Source organism: Nomascus leucogenys, chromosome 25, assembly GCF_006542625.1.
Source record: "Nomascus leucogenys isolate Asia chromosome 25, Asia_NLE_v1, whole genome shotgun sequence".
NCBI lineage: Eukaryota > Metazoa > Chordata > Mammalia > Primates > Hylobatidae > Nomascus > Nomascus leucogenys.
The window spans coordinates 27,376,706-27,396,985 of NC_044405.1; the positions used below are offsets into that span (position 1 = coordinate 27,376,706).

Sequence of the window (20,280 nt, forward strand, 5' to 3'; positions counted from 1 at the left end):
GAGGATCACTTGATGTCAGGAGTTCAAGACCAGCCTGGCCAACATGGTGCAACCACATCTCTACTAAAAACAAAAATTAGTCAGTGTGATGGTGGGCACCTGTAATCCCAGCTACTTGGGAGGCTGAGGCAGGAGGATAGCTTGAACCTGGGAGGAGGAGGTTGCAGTGAGCCAAGATTGCACCGTTGCACTCTAGCCTAGGCGACAGAGCAAGACTCTGTTTCAAAACAAACAAAAAAAACCCTGCATATACACTCACACATATGCACATTCACTATACACACACCCATACATGTGTACACACGCACACCACCATCACCACCTCTGTGTTAATGAAACCAAAAAGAAATGTAGCAGATTTTAAGGATTTTATTTAAAGAAATTATGTGTTAAACCATTGAAAATGATAAAAAGATGATTAAGAAAACCCAGGATTTCATGAAATATGAAGCTGATAAGAAGGCAGTTTCTTCTTTGGTTTCGGAACACCCCGTGAGCCAGATGCGTCCTCTGGAACCAGCCTCTTAGTAATGGCAGTCTAGAAATTTAAATGCAAGACGGTTAGTAAGGGAACCCCAGAAATGGGGGCACCTAGGCTGCGAAGCTGGGGTGGGCGCGCGTCCCTTTGCCCAGGAGCTTGCTACTGAAGAAGGAGCCCCTTTCCCGGCGAGCCGGTGTAAAGGGACCAAATCCTCCCACCCCAGGCTAGAGTTTCCTCCATGGGGCGCCTTCTCCCCAGACAAGTGAACATTTTCTAGGTGGACCTTTAGGTCACATAAAAAAATCACTCGGAAAATCCTGAACATGAAATATTTTGCTCTTTGGAGTGCTTTGATATCCTAACAAAAGGAAAAGAAGAGGCATCCTTCAAGGACCAGCAGCTCTTTCCCCATTTTCCTGGATCTGCCTGGTCTTTTTTTTACCTCGCCACACTCCGAGTCAGGAACACACTGTCACTAAGCAGGTGGGAAAAGTGGACCCGTTCACCTCTGCCAGCGGGACCCTCCCGGGACTGCCCGGAGCAGGACGTTGTGGACGACGTTTGTCACTCGGGGTCATGTGGGGGAGAACGGGGAAGCCACGGGAGAAGGGGCCAGGTCTGCTTGAGTTGGGCCCTCTCTGGTACCCAGCACGGCACAAGACACTCAGTAGCCTCCAAATGCAGATAGGTTTGCAATAAAATAGGCAACGCCTCTGAATGTTGCAACACCTGGGGAGGCAACAGGGATGAGCTGCTGTTTCTAGAACCATCACAGATGATGCAGTGGCAGTGCTGGAGGCTATAAACTTAATAAAAAGACGCTGTCTTTGCCAAGAACATTCTGGAATTGCCTTCAGAATCCCATAGGAGGCAGGGGCCCTGGCCTCGATGGCATTGAGGCTGCGAGGCAGCTCCCCTCCCTGCACCCCACCTCTACGGAGGGAGGAGGAATCATGGTGTCGGGGAACCAGACAGCGAGTCCCACAGCGATCTTACCTTCCACAGACTTCGGGAAGAAGCACCAGGGCACTTCAAAGATGAAGTTGGAGAAGCAGCACTTCCGAGAGGCGCATTCCTCCGGGCTGATGCCTGGGTAGCCACAGTTTTTTCGGTCTGAGACCTCCATGACGCACTGATCCGACTCTGCCATGGGACAGGCACAACACGGAGACCCAGTCAGGCCTGCTGTGCCCTGGAAAGCTGCACCCCTTCCTCCTCTGAGAGCACCGCTGATTTGCAGCCTCCATGGATCATGAGGTGCTGCCAGGGGCAGCATCCCCAGGGATGGCCTCCCTCTTGGACAGTGGAAGTGTTGGCCGTGGGACGGCCTCCCCCGGGGACTGTGGAAGTGTCGGCCCCTGGGACCGCCTCCCTCTTGGACTGTGAAAGTGTCGGCCCCTGGGACGGCCTCCCCCGGGGACTGTGGAAGTGTCGGCCCCTGGGACGGCCTCCCCCGGGGACTGTGGAAGTGTCGGCCCCTGGGACGGCCTCCCCCGGGGACTGTGGAAGTGTCGGCCCCGGTGACACTTGGCTGGCCTGTCCTCCGCGAAGGTGGGGCCCATGTGGGGTGGTCACAGTCAGAAGCTCTGGAGTCCCCCGCCTTGGGGAAATCATTTTGCATCTGGGGACTCAGTGTTCTCAGTAAATGGGGTGGTCCCCCAGGCCAAGATGAGAAAAGGTGTGTGGGCACCTTGGAAAGATGGAAAGCATTTGGACATGGTATTGATACCCAAAGACACTGCCATTCAGTGGGTGCTGGTGAACAATCCACCATCTGCCTGGTTTCCCTGTTGGGCCCAGCAAGCCTCCCAGCAGCAATCTTGGGGAAGAATCGCCCTTCTCCAGAGGACGTGCCTGGTTCCACGCACACAGGTACGTGACACACACGCAACCTTCCTTTGAGCACTCGTCGGCGTTACGACTTGGGTCCTGATCCCGTGCACTGACATAAAACTCACTCCCAAAGAACCCTAGAAGGCTTCACTTCCTTCCCTAACATTTGAGGTCTGTCAGCCCTTATGTTACTACTGTCCTATTAAATACCTTCATTTCCCCATGGAAGCTTCATCAGAAGTCACACTTCAAAAGCTAGAGGAGACCTACTATATATATATATATATATATATTTTTTTCCTCAACTGAAATAAAACTGATGGCTCCACACACACATGTCTGTTGAAAGAACTAACAGTGTAGAAATGGGGTAGGTGGGAAATTTTCATCTCACTGTTGGCTGACCTGGGTTGCCTCTAGACTAACAGTCCAGGCTGGCCCCAGACTAACCAACCTGGGCTACCTCTAGACTAACAGTCCAGACTAGTCCCAGACTAACCAATCTGGGCCACCTCTAGACTAACAGTCCAGGCTAGTCCCAGACTAACCAATCTGGGCCACCTCTAGACTAACAGTCCAGGCTAGTCCCAGACTAACCAACCTGGGCCACCTCCAGACTAACAGTCTAGGCTAGTCCCAGACTAACCAATCTGGGCCACCTCTAGACTAACAGTCCAGGCTAGTCCCAGACTAACCAATCTGGGCCACCTCTAGACTAACAGTCCAGGCTAGTCCCAGACTAACCAATCTGGGCTACCTCTAGACTAACAGTCCAGGCTAGTCCCAGACTAACCAACCTGGGCTACCTCCAGACTAACCAACCTGGGCTAGCCCCAGACTAACCAACCTGGGCCAGCTCCAGACTAACCAACCTGGGCTAGCTCCAGACTAACCAACTTGGGCTAGCCCCAGACTAACCAACCTGGGCTACTAGCCCCAGACTAGCCAACCTGGGCTACTAGCCCCAGCCTAACCAACCTGGGCTAGCTCCAGACTAACCAACCTGGTCTAACTCCAGACTAATCAACTTGGGCTAGCCCAAGACTAACCAACCTGGGCTAGCCCCAGACTAACCAACCAGGGCTAGCTCCGGACTAACCCACCCAGGCTAACCCTAGACTAGCAACTGGGCCTCCTCTAGCCCCTGCTCTGGGCTCCGCCTGTGAAGCTGGGTCCTGGGCTGCCAGCTGCTGGCGCAGGAAGATTCCCTGGAAGATTACCTTGCTTTGGGAGGGGGTGGAAACACCAGGGGACCCCAGTGACACTGGAGTCGAAACAGCATCCATTGTCAAAACACTGGTCGCTGGTGATTCCAGGGAAGCCGCAGTTCGTCCTGTTTTGGGGGCTCAGCCTGGAGCACTGGCAGGCGGCTGTGGAAAGACCCTCAGTCGGCCCCGCCCTGGTACCCCAGACCACACTGCTCCTTCTCTCAGAGGTTTTAGGGGATGCCTCTACTGTCTTGCTGCCACATAGAGAAACACAAAGTCTTATCTTGCCCATATTTAAGCAATGCAGTTTCCTCCTGAGAAACTGATAGGGCTTTGCTGAAATTGTTATATTAGTTTAAAAGGAAAAAAAAAAAAAGCCAGGCATGGTGGCTAATACCTATAATCCCAGCACTTTAGGAAGCCAAGGCGGGCAGATTGCTTGAGCTCAGGAGTTCAAGACCATCCTGGGCAACATGTTGAAACCCCATCTCTACAAGCAATACAAAAAAAAAAATTGGCCGGGCATGGTGGTCCACACCTGTGGTTTCAGCTACTCAGGAGGCTGAGGTGGGAGGATCACTTGAGCCCGGGAGGCAGAGGTTGCAATGAGCCGAGATCACACCACTGCACTCCTGCCTGGGTGGCAGAGCCAGATCCTGTCTCAGAAAAAAACAAAAACAAAACCCTTCTAGAGGAGGATGAACAGATGGACCCAAGGCCAAGATCCGGGTGACAGGTGAGTGCTCTGGGACTCCAAGCACCCTTGGTGGGAATGCCCTCCTGGCCTGACACGGGGCCCGCTGACACCTGCCGTCACTCAGCCTTTGCCTAGGAGGGAGGCCCTTCTTGGAGCCACCCTCCCGAGCAGCAGCAAATCCCATGTGAACAACACACATTGCCAGATGCCTTTATAGCCATTTCCCCTCTCAAGTTAATTTATGGTTGTGCTTTTTTAAGAGAAATAAAGAAAGCACATAAAAAGACCCTCTCCTTCACTTACAGGGTTTCTCACCCCCCGCCAGGGCACATAGCCCCAGGGCGAGGAGCGCTGCCAGGAGCTGGGTGTCTCGCGGTCCCATGTCCAGCTCAGCTGCACCCCAGGGTGGCTTGCAGAATGCATGGTGCCCACTGCCGGGTATGTTTTATAATCTCCTCTCTGTTTGTCCAACAAGCACAGATAACCTTTCTTCTCTGCCCCGTGGCCCCAGCCCTTTGATAACCTTTCTTCTCTGCCCCATGGCCCCAGCCCTTCCACCGTGGAGGCGAAGAGGAGGCAAGTGGCAGCGTTGCCCTGGGCAGGCGAGGCTTCCGGGCCAGGGTGACTCTCTCCCTGCTCGGTGAGACCTCCTCCTGCCCTGGCCAGGGAGTTGGGTCGTGCCAGGATGCCAGCGTGGAAAACAGGCCACGTGCAGGTCTGGGGCTGGGCATACACAGGGTCACACCCAGGAAGGGATAAGCCCTGCATTTCTGTTGATAGAGTGGGTGAGGACCACAGGAATTTAGAAAATATTAGGGCCAAGTTTACTGGGGAAAATGAACAGGCCAGCAGATAGCACAGAAAAGACCCCTCCCTGAGGAAGGGAAGAATCTCAGAGGAGGTAAGAGACTGCTCCCAGGGCTGTGGTTAGAGCGTCCCCAACCACAGCACGATGCCCTTTGTCCCATCTTCAGCAGGAGGGGCTGCTCTCCGTGGAAATGAGGCTGACAGGGTCAGCGGAGCAGCCTGTGACAGGCAGGTTTTAATAAGTTCCTTTTCGGCCAACCCCTGAAATGGGTTATTTTTGTTCCATGGGAATGCTCTACATCTTCTAAAAGATGGCACCTGGGACCCAGCCCATGGCCTCCCTGGGGTAGGATGTGCTGGAGAAGGAGTCTGTGGACCGGACAGAGAAGACAGAAGCCAGAGAGTAGACACCTGGAAAGAAAGAGGGGAAGGTGTGGTGGGAAGGACAGAGGGGGACGCGAAGTTCCCCCACACCAGGGAAATGACAGGGGGTTGCCAGTCTGTTTCTGATGGTTGAGCAGTCAGGGACCCAGAGATGCAGGAAACCCAAAATCCTTGGTCCACCACAGGGCTGTCCTCAGGGTCTGGAGAGCAGCCCCATACTACACACCCCCATCCTCCAGGCTCCATCCTCCAGGCTCCGTCCCCCAGGCTCCATCCTCCAGGCTCCATCCTCCAGGCTCCATCCTCCAGGTTCCATCCTCCAGGCCCTCATCCTCCAGGCTCCATCCTCCTGGGCTCCTCTGGGTCCGGGTCAAGTGCCTCCAGGCTCACTGCTGACTATTCACCACTGGGCAGCCACAGGGACTCAATCCATGAAAACTCTGGCAAGGTCAGTTTCCTTGTTCTACATCCCCGTCACTTTAGTCACCATCATGACATAAATGCCTGAGTCATTGTTTTCTCTCATATTCTCACCCACCTTTCCTCTCTGCTTCCTCCCCATCAACTCAACTTCCCACTGCTCACTGCAGCCCCTTTAGTATTCCTGCTGCAACCACCTGACCCATGCAAAAGAGACCACTTCTCGGCCTCTCGCACTCTCCTGGCCCTGGCGGAAGCCTGTGTTGTCCTAGGGATGCTTCCCTGGAATCCTGCTCAGGCTCCCATGCAGGGACACTGAGTGCCCACAGAGTTGGGAAACCATTACACGAGATGGGACATCTGCCATAAAGTGGCATCGCTAGTTGAAAGTGGAGCTATTCACAACCTCCACAACTGTACCTCGTGGCCACATCCCCATCACATGGGCTCAGACTGGGGGGCTGGACATTGACTTTGAGCCCCAAGTCTTCATCCTCATGCAAAAACCATCCTCCTTGGAGATGCAGGCTGGGAAGGGCGCCATGTCCAGAGTCCCTGCCTTGCTGTCATCTACCAACCTTTGTGCAGCCTGTCCCTTTCGTTAAGAATTTCAGCACTGAGTTCACTGTGTTCCTTGTCATGCTAAGACTTGGTCACATCCCAGGCGTCTTCAACATGGTGGTGGATGTTTAATCCAAATTCACAGTCACTCAGATTTTATTTTTCCTCATCTCTAGGAACTTCCATCTCCACTCCACTTCTGCCACTTCTGCCACCCTCCCATGACCACACTCAGAACTTGAGCTCCACCTCTGAAAGAGGGTATGCAAATGTCCTTTCTGCCCAGGATGTCCTAAGCTCCTAACATTCTCCCTTTGTCTGAATCCTAAAGCCCTCCAATCCCCTATCCCCCTGTGAGCCCCCTCCTGTCTATCTTTCCTTCCTGCTTCTCCAGCCTGATTTCCACGGTGCTCACTTCACCCAACGTCTTCCTCACTGCTGTCTCACACTGTCTCCGTGCCTACGCCATCTGCCCAGCGTGGCTGACACCTACCTTGGATTGTTGCCACTCTCAATGCCTGATCTCAGCGCCATCAAGGCACTCAGGGCTGGCGTCCTCCTTCTTTCTGTCTATCCTTCTCCACCCCTGCTCACTTCCATTTTGCACACTTTGGGGATGATACTTTCCATCAGTTCACATAGAAAGTCAACAAATGGGAACCACCTCAGCTATCACCCATGTGGACTTCTGCTTTTGACTATGGAGTCACTGGTACCAGGCTAGCCTCCCACCATGAGTAACTCTAGAACTACATGAGTAACTGTCTGCAGATGCTGAGCAGCAGGCAGTGCCAGACAGCGGTCCCTGAGAGAAAGGAAACAATAGGGGGAGTCCCACGGCTGCCTTGGTTTCCTGGAGACGCTCTCCAGACTACAGCACAGGGAGGGGAACCCGAATAGCACTGCAGTCCCATCGGGCTGAGGAGACAGAGGCCGGAACTGGAAGCTTCTGAGGCAGGCGGGTTATCAGGGTAAGAGAAGGGAGCCGCAAAAATATAAAAGGGTGTCCTTTGAGCTTTTTGTCAAATACTGTGCTGTTCATGCTCACAAGGCCAGGCTAAACAGCTCCTGGAGACAGAACAATCACTAGGGAGGCTGAACTGAACAACTAGTGTAGGGTTCGTGGGGCTGGAAAGCATTTGAGCTCTGAGCAGCCAGGGGTGTTGACCACTTCAAGCATTCAATAAAGGCCATGCCATAAAAGGAAGCCTGATCTTTCTAGAGGAAAGCTACTCTAAATCCATTCGAACAAAACTTTAAAACAAGTCTTGCAAGAATCAAGTTAACCTGAAAGTAAATTAACTGCTTGTATTAGTTCACTCAGGTTGCTGTAACAACATACTACAAATTGTGTAACCTAACCAACAGAAGTGTGCTTTCTCACAATTCCAGTGCCCAGAAGTCCAAGATAGGGTGTCAGCACATCTGATTTTTACTGAGGACTCTTTCTGCTTGCAGATGGCTGTTTTTTTCCCATATCTCACATGGTCTTTCCTCTGTGCACACCCATCCCTGGTGTCTCTCTTTTTATAAGGACACCAGACAGATTGAACCAGGGACCACCCTAAAAGCCTCATTTTAACTTGATTACCCCTTTTAAGACACTGTCTCCAAATGTAGTCACATTCTTAGGTGGTGGAATTTAAGGCTTCATATATGAATTTGGGGAAAATAATTCAACCGATAACACTACCTGAAGAGCAATGCTTTCAACACTTTGCTAATGAAGACAGTAAAACCTAAATACACAACACAACATCCCTAATGTCTAACAGAAAATCAGAAGTTACTAGATGTGTGGAGAGAACTAGGAAATATGGCCCATAATCATTAGAAAAATCAGTGAGCAAAAACAGACTTAGACATGGCATAAAATGTTCAAAGATTGAAAGAAAAACATAATATAATAAAGGAACAAAAAGGAATCTCAGTAGATAAATGGAAACTAAAAATTAACCAGGTGCAAATTTTAGAAATAAAAAATACAACATCTGAAATGAAAAATACACTGTATGGGTTTTAGATTAGATACTATAAGATGCTGCAGAGGAACGGTCAGTTTACATGAAGTGAAGCCAGTGCAAGATAAACTATGCAAACTAGAGCATAAAGTGAAAAAGGGCTAAACAAATAAACAAGATTCCAATGACCGGTGAGACAATGTCAAGCAATCTAACATACATGTAATTGATGTACCAGTAGGAGAGGAGAGAAAAAAATCTTTTAAAGAAATACTTGACCAAGGATGAGTATTGAGTAAATATTCATTAGATTTTTCTGAAGTTGATGAAAAGTATAAACCTACAAATCTTAGAGACTCAAAGAACTTCAAGGAAGATAAATACGAAAAAAATCACATCAAGGCACAGCATGATTCGTCTGTTGAAAATCCAGTGATTTAAAAAATTCTTAAAGCAGCTGGAGGAAAAGACTTCTATGGTTTGACTGTCCCTCCAAACTCATGTCGAAACTTAATCCCCAATGTGGCCGTATTGAGAGGTGGGGCCTTTAACAGGTGATTGGATCATGAGAGCTCTGCTCGCATGAATGAATTAATCCACTCATGAATTAATGGATTCATGGGATGATGGATTCATGGGTTATCGTGGAAAGGGACCTGGTGGCTTTATAAGAAGAGAGACCTGAGCTAGCACATTAACACACTCAGTGCCCTCGCCACGGAATACCCTGGGCTGCCTTGGGACACATCTGAGAGTCCCCACCAGCAAGAAGGCGCTCAACCTTAGACATCCCAGTCTCCAGAACTGTAAGAGATTTCTTATAAATGACCAGTTTCAACTTAGCAACAGAAAATGGGCTAAGACAAAGACATACAGCATGGAGGAGAACTTAATAACAATAATGACTGATAACGCAGTATTATTTACTCAACACTCATTCTTGATTAAGTATTTCTTTTTATCTGATAATGCAAACCAGAAGACAATGGGATAACGTGTAAGTGCTAGGGAAAAGTTCTACACTCTGAAAATACGCTTTCAAAACAATTGCAGAGTTGATTCATTGTGACAAAGACTGCAAGGCCCCCAAATCCTACAATATTTACTATCCAGCCCTTTAAAAAAAATCCAGGCTGGGTGCAGTGGCTCACGCCTATAATCCCAGCACTTAGGGAAGCCTAGGTGGGCAGATCACCTGAGGTCAGGAACAGCCTGGCCAACAGGGTGAAATTCCATCTCTACTAAAAATACATGTCAGGCAGAATATAAACATAAAAACAATTAGTCAGGCATGGTAGCTCATGCTTGCAATCCCAGCTACTTAGGAGGCTGAAGCAGAAGAATCACTTGAACTCAGGAGAGGTTGCACATACCCCTATATTATAGTCTTAAGCTGTCTAAAAATGAAATTTAAAAATAACAATGGAGGGAAATATTTGTATTCTATTTTTCTTAAGAAAATGTTGCAGAAATGAGCCTTAATCCTTTTTCCTCCCTCTATAATCTTGTCCTGAAAATAAGATATTTAGTATACTGGTTGTTGGGAGACAGTTCTCCATAAATTTCTCACATTTCTGCACATCCTGTGAATAAGAAACTGACTATCCTTATGGCATAAGACCTAAACTTAAGGCACAATATTAAGTGCTGCCTTGACATCTGGTGAAACAGAGACGGCCTCAAGCAGCCTCACCGAAAGTTCCCCTCCCATCTCTACTCCCATGGATAAGGTCCCCTAGCAAACAACCCTCCCTATCAAGGGATCAGGCACCGTGCTTTCTTATCCGTGAGTAGCAGATTTCAGTTTTCTGCCAGCCCACAGAGTTATTTAAACAAGCCAGTTGCATCCTCCTGTGGGAACCACTGGCCACTACGCCCTCTTGATACTACAAAGCCTGCTTCCCGCAGCCTTTGCTTATTCACTCTGCTCCTGAATGCCACCTCTGTGTGGCTCCACGTGGCACAGTGTCCTCAGCCCCTGAGCTATAAGGATATGGGACTCACAAACTGCTATTGTTCTCACCTATGTGGTGTTGGGGGTGGTGTGTTCAGTCATCCCATCATCCTAGGGTGAAATCCCCCCCTCACAAACGAAATGCATAGAAGGCAATTAAAATAGTTCTTTCTTTCAGACTATCTCTCCAAGGATGTTTGGGTCGCAAACAGTCTTGGAAAGTGGATAAAGTGTCTTCCTCTGAAGCAAAGAGCAGGCAAATTCTGTGTCCCTTATAAAACACTTGAATCCCTAAGTCCAGGGCTTCTCTCCTGTAAGGCAACCCACTGTGTGTGCAGGCACCCATCTGAGCCCATTCCCGGTCCCAGTTCCTTGGGGGTCTTGGAGGCAAACAGAACCAACACAAGTAACCTTTCTTCATGCTGCTTGCTGTAGCATGAGTAATAAAGTCATTTATCTTTGAACCAGGAATCTCCTGTCTTCTGCCAGCAAACAGGAAACTGGCAGACTCACCTGCTAGCTTGCACATAGGATATAATAAGCTCAGCCCTTCCCACTTCTCGACACTGATAGACTAGATCAGATGAAATGTAGAAAATCCTTCCAATACTTGCCTTTAGTTTCACTAGTCCCCTTGTAGCACGTGCATGTGTGCGCATGTATGGTTTGGTCTAATTTAGTCTGTTTGCTACCTCAAAAATGTCCAACTCAGGGCACTGTTAAGAGCTGAAAAGAACAAGTCAGAAATCCTTTAAAAATAATACTATTTATTCCTGTGTTACCAACTGGTGTCTTCTGTCTGCTTGGACCTTTAAGTCAGGGAGCCTCTTCTTCCTAATGGCCATCCCTTCCTTCTGGTAAGTTACAAGGACTGGGATCTGCCAGGTGTGTGTCTCTTTCTTATGAGCTGATGTTTCCTATCAGACTCATAAAAATTAAATATTGCAACAAACCACCACTCCCTCTACTTGCAAAGAAAGGTGAGGGAGTTTTCTTAAGTTAACAATATCTTTCCCAATGACCTTACAAATATGAACCTAAGCCACAGCTTGGCTTCGAGAATCAGTTCCTGGTCTGACCTTTAGTTCAATACATGCCCTGAACAGAACGCTGTTGTGTGGGAAATTATCTAGAAGCAATTGTGGCCTCTGAGTACATAGCCAGTGGCAGAACAGGGGTGTGCGTAGACCACATTAAGGTGTGAAACCCGCTATTTATTAAATCGATTAGTGGAAAATGAGGGGAAAGAGAAGGTGAACACCTCATAGAGGTGTGGGAGGGTAGAAGGACCACACGCCTGAATTCTGGCCATGAGGCCCTCATGCGTCCTCTCCGTCTCTCCACCTTCTCCACCAGGGTCATGGTAATGGAGATCTCAGCTGGGGACCAGGAGGTGGAGGGAGCCTGGGGCTAACACATGCTCTTGCTTTGTCTAAGAGATTCTGGGTGAGGGCTCCTGAGCTCAGCTGCAGCCCCGCACGATCCACAGAGCAGCCCATGTTTACTGCGCATTTCTGGGGCCAAGCGCACGGTGGGTGGTCACCGTGAGCTGCTGGTTCAGGGCTGAAGGCGTTGTCAGCCTAGAGCACACCATCAGTTCCCTGTGACGCGGCCTTCTCATCCGTTTCTCTCCCTCATGACGTTCTTGTTGGTTCCATCCTTCTCATCACACAGCATATCTCACAGAGGACCACTCCTTCACTGTCCACCTTGAATATTCCGTATGAATGTGTGCCCCCATATGCACCTGACACACCTCCAGTTTCCCAAAATCCACTTTGTTTTCTTGCCACCCACAGCAGAATTGCCTTGTCTCACACAATGGTGACAGCACTCTGTAATAATTTGCATTGGCCAGAGCTCCTTAGGTGCAGGTAACAGATACCACTCTTATGGCCCAACTCTGTTCTTCTATGTTGAAGCCGGAACCCCCAGCGCCTCAGAATGGGATCACATCTGGAGAAGGCGCCTTTAAAGAAATGATTAAAATTGTGAAATCAAGTTTAGCCTAAAGCTTCCCCCTTACGTATTTTAAATTTGGCCTAAAGGTTTCTCTGTACATCGTGAACTATAACAGGTGGAGGCGTAAACCGACCGTAGCCTACACTTGTGCCAATCACCGAGTTCTGACCAATCAAATGTAGCCAACTGTCCGAACTGAGTTCAATGAGGGAAAGGCGGAGCTGTAACGAGCCCGGCTGTTTCTGTGCCTCATATCCATTTTCTGTGCCTCACTTTCCTGTCTCTGTCCATAAATCTGCTTTTACCACGTGATTGTGCTGGAGTCTGAGCCTACTCTGACTCAGCTGGCAGCCCGATTTGTGAATGGTTCTTTGCTCAATTAAACTTCTTTAAATTTAATTCAGCTGAAGTTTTTCTTTTTTTTTTTTTTTTTAAGAGGGAATTTCACTCTTGTTGCCCAGGCTGGAGTGCAGTGGCATAATCTCAGCTCACGACAATCTCCACCTCCTGGGTTCAAGCAATTCTCCTGCCTCAGTCTCCGGAGTAGCTGGGATTACAGGAATGTGCCACCACACCCGGGAAATTTTGTATTTTTAGTAGATGGGGTTTCTCCATGTTGGTCAGGCTGGTCTCGAACTCCTGACCTCAGGTGATCTGCCCTCCTCAGCCTCCCAAAGTGCTGGGATTACAGGCGTGAGCCACCACGTCTGGCCAAGTTTTTCTTTTATCAAGTTACAATGGGGTTGTTAGGGTGGGCCCTAATCCAACCTGACTGGTGTCCTTATGAGAAAAGGACATTTGGACACACAGACCCCAGACATACAGACAGAGAAGCATGGGAAGAGGCAGCACAAGGGTGCTGCTTGCAAGCCAAGGAGCAGCTTACAAGAAAAGTGTAAACTGACATGTAACTCCGTTGAGCAGATCTGAAGTGGAAGGGCCCTTTTTTTTTTTTTTTTTTTTGAGACAGTGTCTCACTCTGTCACCCAGGCTGGAGTGCAGCAGCACAGTCTCGACTCACTGCAGCCTCCACCTCCTGGGCTCAAGAAATCCTTCCACTTCAGCCTCCCTAGTAACTGGGACTACAGGCATGTACCACACACTCAGCGAATTTTTGTATTTTTAGTAGAAACAGAGTTTTACCCTGTTGCCCAGGCTCCACTGAGTGGAGGCCCAGGGAAACCACAGGAAGGCAGTGACCCGCCTTGTTAACTGGCTCTGCCTGCAGTCCTTGGTGAGAGCAGTTGTTCCAGGCCATCATGGCTGGGCCATAGGCTCACTGCTCTATGGTGGCTGGAAGATATGGGCCTTGGTAATATACTGAAATGCAACAGGAAACCAAACCAGCAGTGATTTAACCCATAAGCACACTTAGGTTTACTTAACATGATGTCTGAAGGTGGGTGGGGGGATCTAATCAGCAGCTCAGGGTTATTAAGGCTCTAGCTCTTGGGCCTTACCTCATTATTACATAATGGCTGCCTGCAACACCACATCACACCCACCTTCCACAACACCCAAAGGCAGGCTGCAGGGGCTGGCCCAGGAAGCCAGAGGGCGCTCTTCATTAATCAAGGGAGAAGCCTGCCCCATCTTCAAGTAGATGCCCCCTATGTCTCATGGGCCACATAGAATTGCACAGCCACTTCTGGCTAAAAGAGGGGCTGGGAAAGTGAATTCTTTTTCCCCCTTCCTTCATAGAGTGCAAGTTAGGTAAGAAAGAGGGAAGGAATGGATGGTGGACAGCCAGGAAACAGTCGGCTACGAGATGTTGTGTGGAAAGCCCACCTTTCTGACACTGGGGAACCGTGGGGAGAACGGACAGGCCACACACCAGCTGGGCTCTGAGAACCCGCAGCTTCTGCTCCACAGTGGGCCAGCAGGAATCCAAAGGGCATGGGCAGACCCAGGGGCTCCTTCAACCCACCCAGGGGTAGAGAGGGCAAGACGGGGTGGAACGAGGTAAGAGACTGAGCAATGCGTCCCCAAAGACTGTGACCGCCAGAAGCTGTGCAAATTATTATGACAAACTGAATTTTAAGAGGAATTGGACTAAATAAAGTTAGCTTGTTTTTACCTGTAATTAGCAGACAGAGAGTGTAAGATCAGACATACCATAGATGGAAAAGAAAAGCTAAAACTTGCTTGCACATCTGAGAGGTAAGAGGAGGTGTCTGTGGCCCCCCACCCGACACATATGTGACTATATGTACTATTACGGCTCATGTGTGTGCTGCTGTGTGCAGGGGGCAGGGGCTTCCCGTTCCTGATGGTTCTTCACGGTGGGTGTCTCCCGGCCTCTCAGGCCTCTTTACCTGCTGAATCTGGTAGCCAAGGGTTTGGGAATGATTTGCCAGACTGGTTAATGTGGAAAGAGCTGGCCCCGCTCAATTCTGCACCTCCCTCTTCCTCCCTGGAACCGTCTGGCTGCAGAGAGCAGGAGCTTTCCAGAGCTGCCGGGACCCCCTCTCCAGTATAACTGTGCAACGTGTGCCCAGCACAAGAGCACCAGATGGAGGGACAGGTGGGAGGAGGAGGAACCCAGGGTGCAGTTGGCTTGGGGCTTGCTGAGCTGAGGTCCCTGGAGCAAGGACGACTAGGTCGGGGGGACACCCTCTCCCAATCCTCGCCAAGCTACAGAGGGGCCAGTGGGAATAAAGTGACATTTTGGCTTCTGTATCCCTCCCCTGCTGTTCTATTTTCTAGTTCGTTCAGATCTCAGGTTGGGGAGGGGTTTTTCTGGAGGGGTCAGTCCATGCCACCCTCCGCAATTTTTATTACACATGCTTTCAGACATTCTGCTACAGGTTTCATCTCCTACGCCAATTTCTATTTGGGAAAGCAAATAAACGGAAAGGTAACTTGTAGCACTTCGTCGCTGGGGCATCTACGGTGAGTAGTTAAGAAATGCCAGGGGAGTCGGTGTTCATTTTCATGCCTGGACAAGAGTGCGGCTTGGACTTGCGTCCTGCTGCCCACCCCACTGTCCTGCTACACACCCCACCATCCTACTACACACCCCACCATCCCACTATACACCCCACCATCCCACTACACACCCCACCATCCCACTATACACCCCACCATCCCACTACACACCCCACCATCCTACTGCCCACCCCACCATCCCACTACACACCCCACCATCCTACTACACACCCCACCGTCCCACTACACACCCCACCGTCCCGCTACACACCCCACCGTCCCACTACACACCCCACCGTCCCACTACACACCCCACCGTCCCACTACACACCCCACCATCCCACTACACACCCCACCGTCCCACTACACACCCCACCGTCCCACTACACACCCCACCGTCCTTCTGCACACCCCACCGTCCTACTGCACACCCCACCGACCTGCTGCACACCCCACCGACCTGCTGCACACCCCACCATCCTGCTGCACACCCCACCGACCTGCTGCACACCCCACCGTCCCCGCTTTCTGCCCTCAGCTGCCCACTTGTATCCCAGCTCAGGAAGCCCAGAAGATGCAGAACCTCTGTGAGAGCCCAGGATGAAACGCTGTGCTTTACTTTCAAAGAAAGGAAAATCATTCATATTCTTTAAAAGAATGAACAGCACAGATTAACATCGATCTCTTTTAATTTTTAGGCCAATTTTGAGTAGTCAAAGTCAGAGCAGTCAATCTGTGTTGTGAGCCGAGGCACAGCTGCAGAAGTGTGTCTGAGGTGTCCGGTGGAGGTGGCAGCCGAGCTCTGGGACTAACCACCGTGCTGGGGACAGCACCGGGTCAGGATGCAGGCAGATCCCAGCAGAAGTGTCTAAAATTCACACTCCTCTACAGGGGTGAAGGGGGAGGGAGGAAGAGATGCTTTAGTGAGGATATTTTCTTTCACATTTAAACAATTACAGAGTTTTTACTTTAAAGCATCAACAGGCACATTCTTTAGAAAACATGAACTGTCAGCCTGGCATGGTGGCTCACGCCTGTAATCCCAGCTCTCTAGGAGGCTGAGGCGGGCAGATCACCTGAGGTCAAGAGTTCAAGACCGGCCTGGCCAACATGGTGAAACCTTGTCTCTACTAAAAATACAAAAAAATTTAGCTGGGCATAGTGGCACACGCCTGTAATCTCAGCTACTAGGAAGCTGAGGTTGAACTCAGGAGGCAGAGATTGCAGTGAGCCAAGATTGCGCCATTGCACTCCAGCTCAGGGGCAACAGAGCAAGACTCCATCTCAAAAAAAAAAAAAAAAAGAATACATGAACGGTCTTCAGATTTTGTCATGCCTTCCCCCTCTATCCTAGGCAAGCTAGAAAGCGTTACCAGCGGTGGCTCTTCAAGGCTTTTGGTTAAAGATGTGAAGAGAAGCCGGGGGAAAATCGGGTTTCTTCCCAAGCCCCTTAGCCCTGTCTTTCTATTCCCAGACCTGAATGCAGCCTGACTCAGGCTACCCCATTGCACCACCACCTGCGGCCGTGACGCCGGGTAAAGGCATAGCTGGTGATGCTGATCAGAGCCTCTGTAGTCTTAAGTAACTTTTCTAACTAATTCTAAATCTTCAGAACCCACGGTATAAAAAGGCCGTACCTTCTGGAGGGACGTCGATGGTCTTAGGATGGAAGCACCAGGGGACCCCACGAACGGTGTTGTCGAAACAGCAGCCCTTACTTGCACACTGGGAGGGCGTGACACCGGGAAAACCACAATTCTGTCTTTCACGGGGGGCCACTGTACACGTCTCTGAAAGTGCACAGGTAAGAAGCAAAGTAAGTTGTGGGCTGAATTCCTCGATGTTATCATGCACACACCCATCCAGCTTCCTTCTCCAATGACATCAGCAAGCGTCCGGTGAGGCAGATATAAAACCCTCAGGACATGAGAGGGAGATGTTGTCCTCACATCCTGATGTGCAAACATTACGCTCAGGGAAAATGCAAGGTGCCCCGGGTTTGTGGACTTTGCGTCTTTCTAGGTAACTTATTTATTCACTTTTTAATTTCAACAAATGATTATTAAATTTTACTCAATACGTAGATATTTACTGAGCACCATTTGTGCGCATGAGAAGCGGGAGCTAGCACAGCAAAAGCTGGGCACTGTGCCAGGTGAGAGGGACCCAGAAATTAAAACCAGAGAAGTCATGATTAAGAGTCTAAATATCTGGGCCCAGGCTCAAGCCTGTAATCCCAGCACTTTGGGAGGCTGAAGGAGATGGATCACTTGAGGTCAGGAGTTCAAGACCAGCCTGACCAACATGGTGAAGCCCCATCTCTACTAAAAACACAAAACATTAGGCGGGCGTCGTGGCACACGTATGTAATCCCAGCTACTTGGGAGGCTGAGGCAGGAGAATCACTTGAACCCAGGAGGCAGAGGTTGCAATGAGCCAAGATCGCACCATTGCCCTCCAGCCTGAGTGACAGAGCAAGACTCCGTCTCAAAAAAAAAAAAAAAAAAAAAGAGTCTAAGGATCTGATGGAGGAGAAAGGCAACAGCATGTGCGAGACAACGCAAGGCCATTGTCCCAGGGTGCCCAGGGTGACCATGGGGGCAGGGCACTCCCAGGAGGGGCCAATGACAAGCAGGCTGAACAAAGCAGGGGGGCTCCTTGCAGGAGGAGGTTCACCAGGTGAAGATGGAGCCGCATGGGCAAAGGCCGTTCCGGAGACCCAGGTGTGTTCAGGAGGTGGAGGCCCATTGCAGGTAAGGTGAGAGGACGGGGTGGGGTGGTCTAGGAGGAGCCGACAGAGGGTACAAGCTGTGAAACAGCTTGAAGCAGGGCAGAGAGGAAAGGGCTCTAGAGGAGGAAGACAGTGGACAGACGGGGCTGGCTGGGGGCCACCGCAGGATCTTATGCAAGAGGTTCTAACACAAGAGCTTCAGGCTCTGAGCTCCGTGGAATCAAAGGTCTCAGAAAGCAACCTATTGAGATCTGGTGGTTGACAGCCTGCAGCAGGGGGTGAAAGAGGAGCCCAGAGCACGCCCCCCCCCCCCCCCCCCGTCCCTGTTCCTGTCTTGGTGCATAGGAGGGGAGGAGCTCAGTCTGGCCACGCTGGCTCAGGTGAGGGCGCCCCAGGGGAGGCCAAGAGGGGCTGTTCTCTTGTCTGCTTTGCTATCGGGGACTGTCTTGAGCTCTCTTTGGAGAAAGTGTTCCTGCCTTGCTGGGAAGGATCCGTGTTCACCTCCCGCTGCCCAGCAGCTTCCATGGGAACCTTGCCCTCCTGGGGTCTGGATCCATCATGAAGTGAAGGTGATCATTGCCCACCCCCAGGGCACTGTGGGGGTCAAGAGAGGCCCCCTGGTGAGGGAGGATCATCATCCTGGGGGTCGGGAGGGTTTCCTCCGCAGGAAGGGAGATTTCCAGCCCCGGCGGTCTGCCCCCGGCAGACTCTGTCTTGCCCACCCACTTTGTAGCATGATGGAAATAAATGGAAATGGTTTCCACACGTGAATGCACTAAACTGTAATCACAATTTTCTAGATTTCTGTTGTAACAGGATCATGGACCTGAGTGACCCACAAAGACGCTCTGAGCCTTGAGCCAGAGGGCATGTGGGGTGGGGAGGGGAGCTTGCCACGGCCTCTGTGATCCCACAGCACAGGGGGCAGAGCTGGGGGCTGGGGTGGGGGCAAGGGCGGAGGCAGATGGCCCTGGGGGTGGCCAGCATGGGGACCCACCCAATTCGTTCTGTACACCGAGGCCACTTCCTCTCTTGGGTTCCAAAGCTCCCCAGCTCCCTGCCATGGGCTTGGGGGTCTTCCCACTGCAGCCCGATGCCAGCTCCTCTTCTATGCTGCCCAAGCCCACCCCTCAGTCCCCGTACCCCACAGCAGCGATCAAGAGGTGGCTGGAGGGTGGTGGGGGCACGGACACCACCACTGGGCGCTCCCTCTTCAGGCCTCTCTGGAAACCCTTGCTTTGGATACGTGGAAAGCCCTTTCTCCTGCCCCCACCATGAAACTGTACCTAACAACAGCAAATAAGTTATTCAGCTTCTGCAGCTGGCAAAGTGCAAGTTGCAGATGCTGCCACACAGCATTTCCTGACAGCCCTAGGGCAGACTGTTGATCCATTCTGCAGGTAAAGGAGTTGAGATGCAAACACTTCCCAAGGAAGCAAGAGTGGCCTCCTCCTCCCCTCCCTAGAAGGACCCAGGCAACCGATCCACTTGACGACACCAGGGAATAGGGGGTACCAGCCACGCACTCATGAGAGAGGTGGCTTTGACTCCCAGAGCGTGGATCCCAGGGGAGCCCAGGAATCTGTGGGAGAGGGTCTCCCAGTTGGCCACCACTGGGATGGGCATTTGGGCCTATCTGGATGGGCCTTGGGAGGGTCTGCCCCTGGGGGAGATGTTGGCACGAACGCTCGGAAGCACTATTCTGAGAGCCCACACTGACACTTCCTCTTTGAAACATGACACTTGAGAGGATTGTATCGTCTTCCCAACAGGGGAAAACAGCCCCGACTGAGGGCAGCCCCCTCCTCGTCGCACTTCTCGAAGGTCTCTCGGGGCCCTGCCACCCTGCGTTACTCTCCATCTGCTTTTGCCGATCCTGTAAATTGGATATACTTTTAAGGGCCTAGAACAGCACCTGGCATAAAATAGGTGCTCAAAAATATGTATGTAAAACAGTGGCTCCTGGCGGAGGCTGCCCGTGCTGGCTGTGGCCCCACACAGCAGGAAGAAGCACGCCTTACCTGTCTGGGCCTCGGCCAGGGTGCCGAGGGCCAGCATGGACACCAGGACCAGGGCGCAGATCACCTTGTTCTCCATAGCGGCCATTGCCTCCTCTCTGCTCCAAAGGCGACCCCGAGTCAGGGATGAGAGGCCGCCGGAGCCCCGCATTTTATAGGGCAGGCTCTGTTTGCTTAAAGAGCGTTAGATAACATTAGCCTAAGGAGGCCCGTGGATCCTCCAAGACATTAATCTCCACTGATTTTTATCAAAGGTGTTTCCTAGACATGGTCAAGCCACATGGAAGGATTTGCTGATAGAGAGAGATGACATGTGGTGAGGTCATCTTGGCTGA

The 20,280-nt window shown here is 50.9% G+C and overlaps 2 protein-coding genes across 2 annotated transcripts; both read right to left on the minus strand.

Moving 5' to 3' along the window:
* Positions 1-351: 351 nt before the first annotated feature.
* Positions 352-4,732, minus strand: TFF2 (trefoil factor 2). The gene is made up of 4 exons (XM_003280667.3): positions 4,523-4,732; positions 3,535-3,684; positions 1,478-1,624; positions 352-538 (listed from the first exon to the last, which is right to left on the minus strand). The coding sequence occupies exons 1-4, from the start codon at positions 4,599-4,601 to the stop codon at positions 525-527; spliced, it is 390 nt and encodes a 129-aa protein (XP_003280715.1). The 5' UTR covers positions 4,602-4,732; the 3' UTR covers positions 352-524.
* Positions 4,733-15,867: 11,135 nt separating this feature from the next.
* TFF1 (trefoil factor 1) lies at positions 15,868-20,067 on the minus strand. Its single transcript, XM_003280668.3, has 3 exons — positions 19,949-20,067; positions 16,834-16,986; positions 15,868-16,081 (listed from the first exon to the last, which is right to left on the minus strand). Exons 1-3 carry the CDS (start codon positions 20,031-20,033, stop codon positions 16,065-16,067), a joined length of 255 nt encoding a protein of 84 aa, XP_003280716.2. The 5' UTR covers positions 20,034-20,067; the 3' UTR covers positions 15,868-16,064.
* Between the last annotated feature and the right edge of the window lie 213 nt (positions 20,068-20,280).

What these genes read in the sequence shown, in the direction of transcription:
- TFF2 (XM_003280667.3), bottom strand. Translation starts at nt 4,601, where the DNA reads ATGGGACCGCGAGACACCCAGCTCCTGGCAGCGCTCCTCGCCCTGGGG. An exon ending in GGCGGGGGGTGAGAAACCCT is followed by an intron (nt 3,685 to 4,522) that starts GTAAGTGAAGGA and finishes GTCTTTCCACAG; the next exon opens with CCGCCTGCCAGTGCTCCAGG. An exon ending in CCACCCCCTCCCAAAGCAAG is followed by an intron (nt 1,625 to 3,534) that starts GTAATCTTCCAG and finishes GTCCCATGGCAG; the next exon opens with AGTCGGATCAGTGCGTCATG.
- TFF1 (XM_003280668.3), bottom strand. Translation starts at nt 20,033, where the DNA reads ATGGCCGCTATGGAGAACAAGGTGATCTGCGCCCTGGTCCTGGTGTCC. An exon ending in CCTGGCCGAGGCCCAGACAG is followed by an intron (nt 16,987 to 19,948) that starts GTAAGGCGTGCT and finishes GTGCACTTTCAG; the next exon opens with AGACGTGTACAGTGGCCCCC.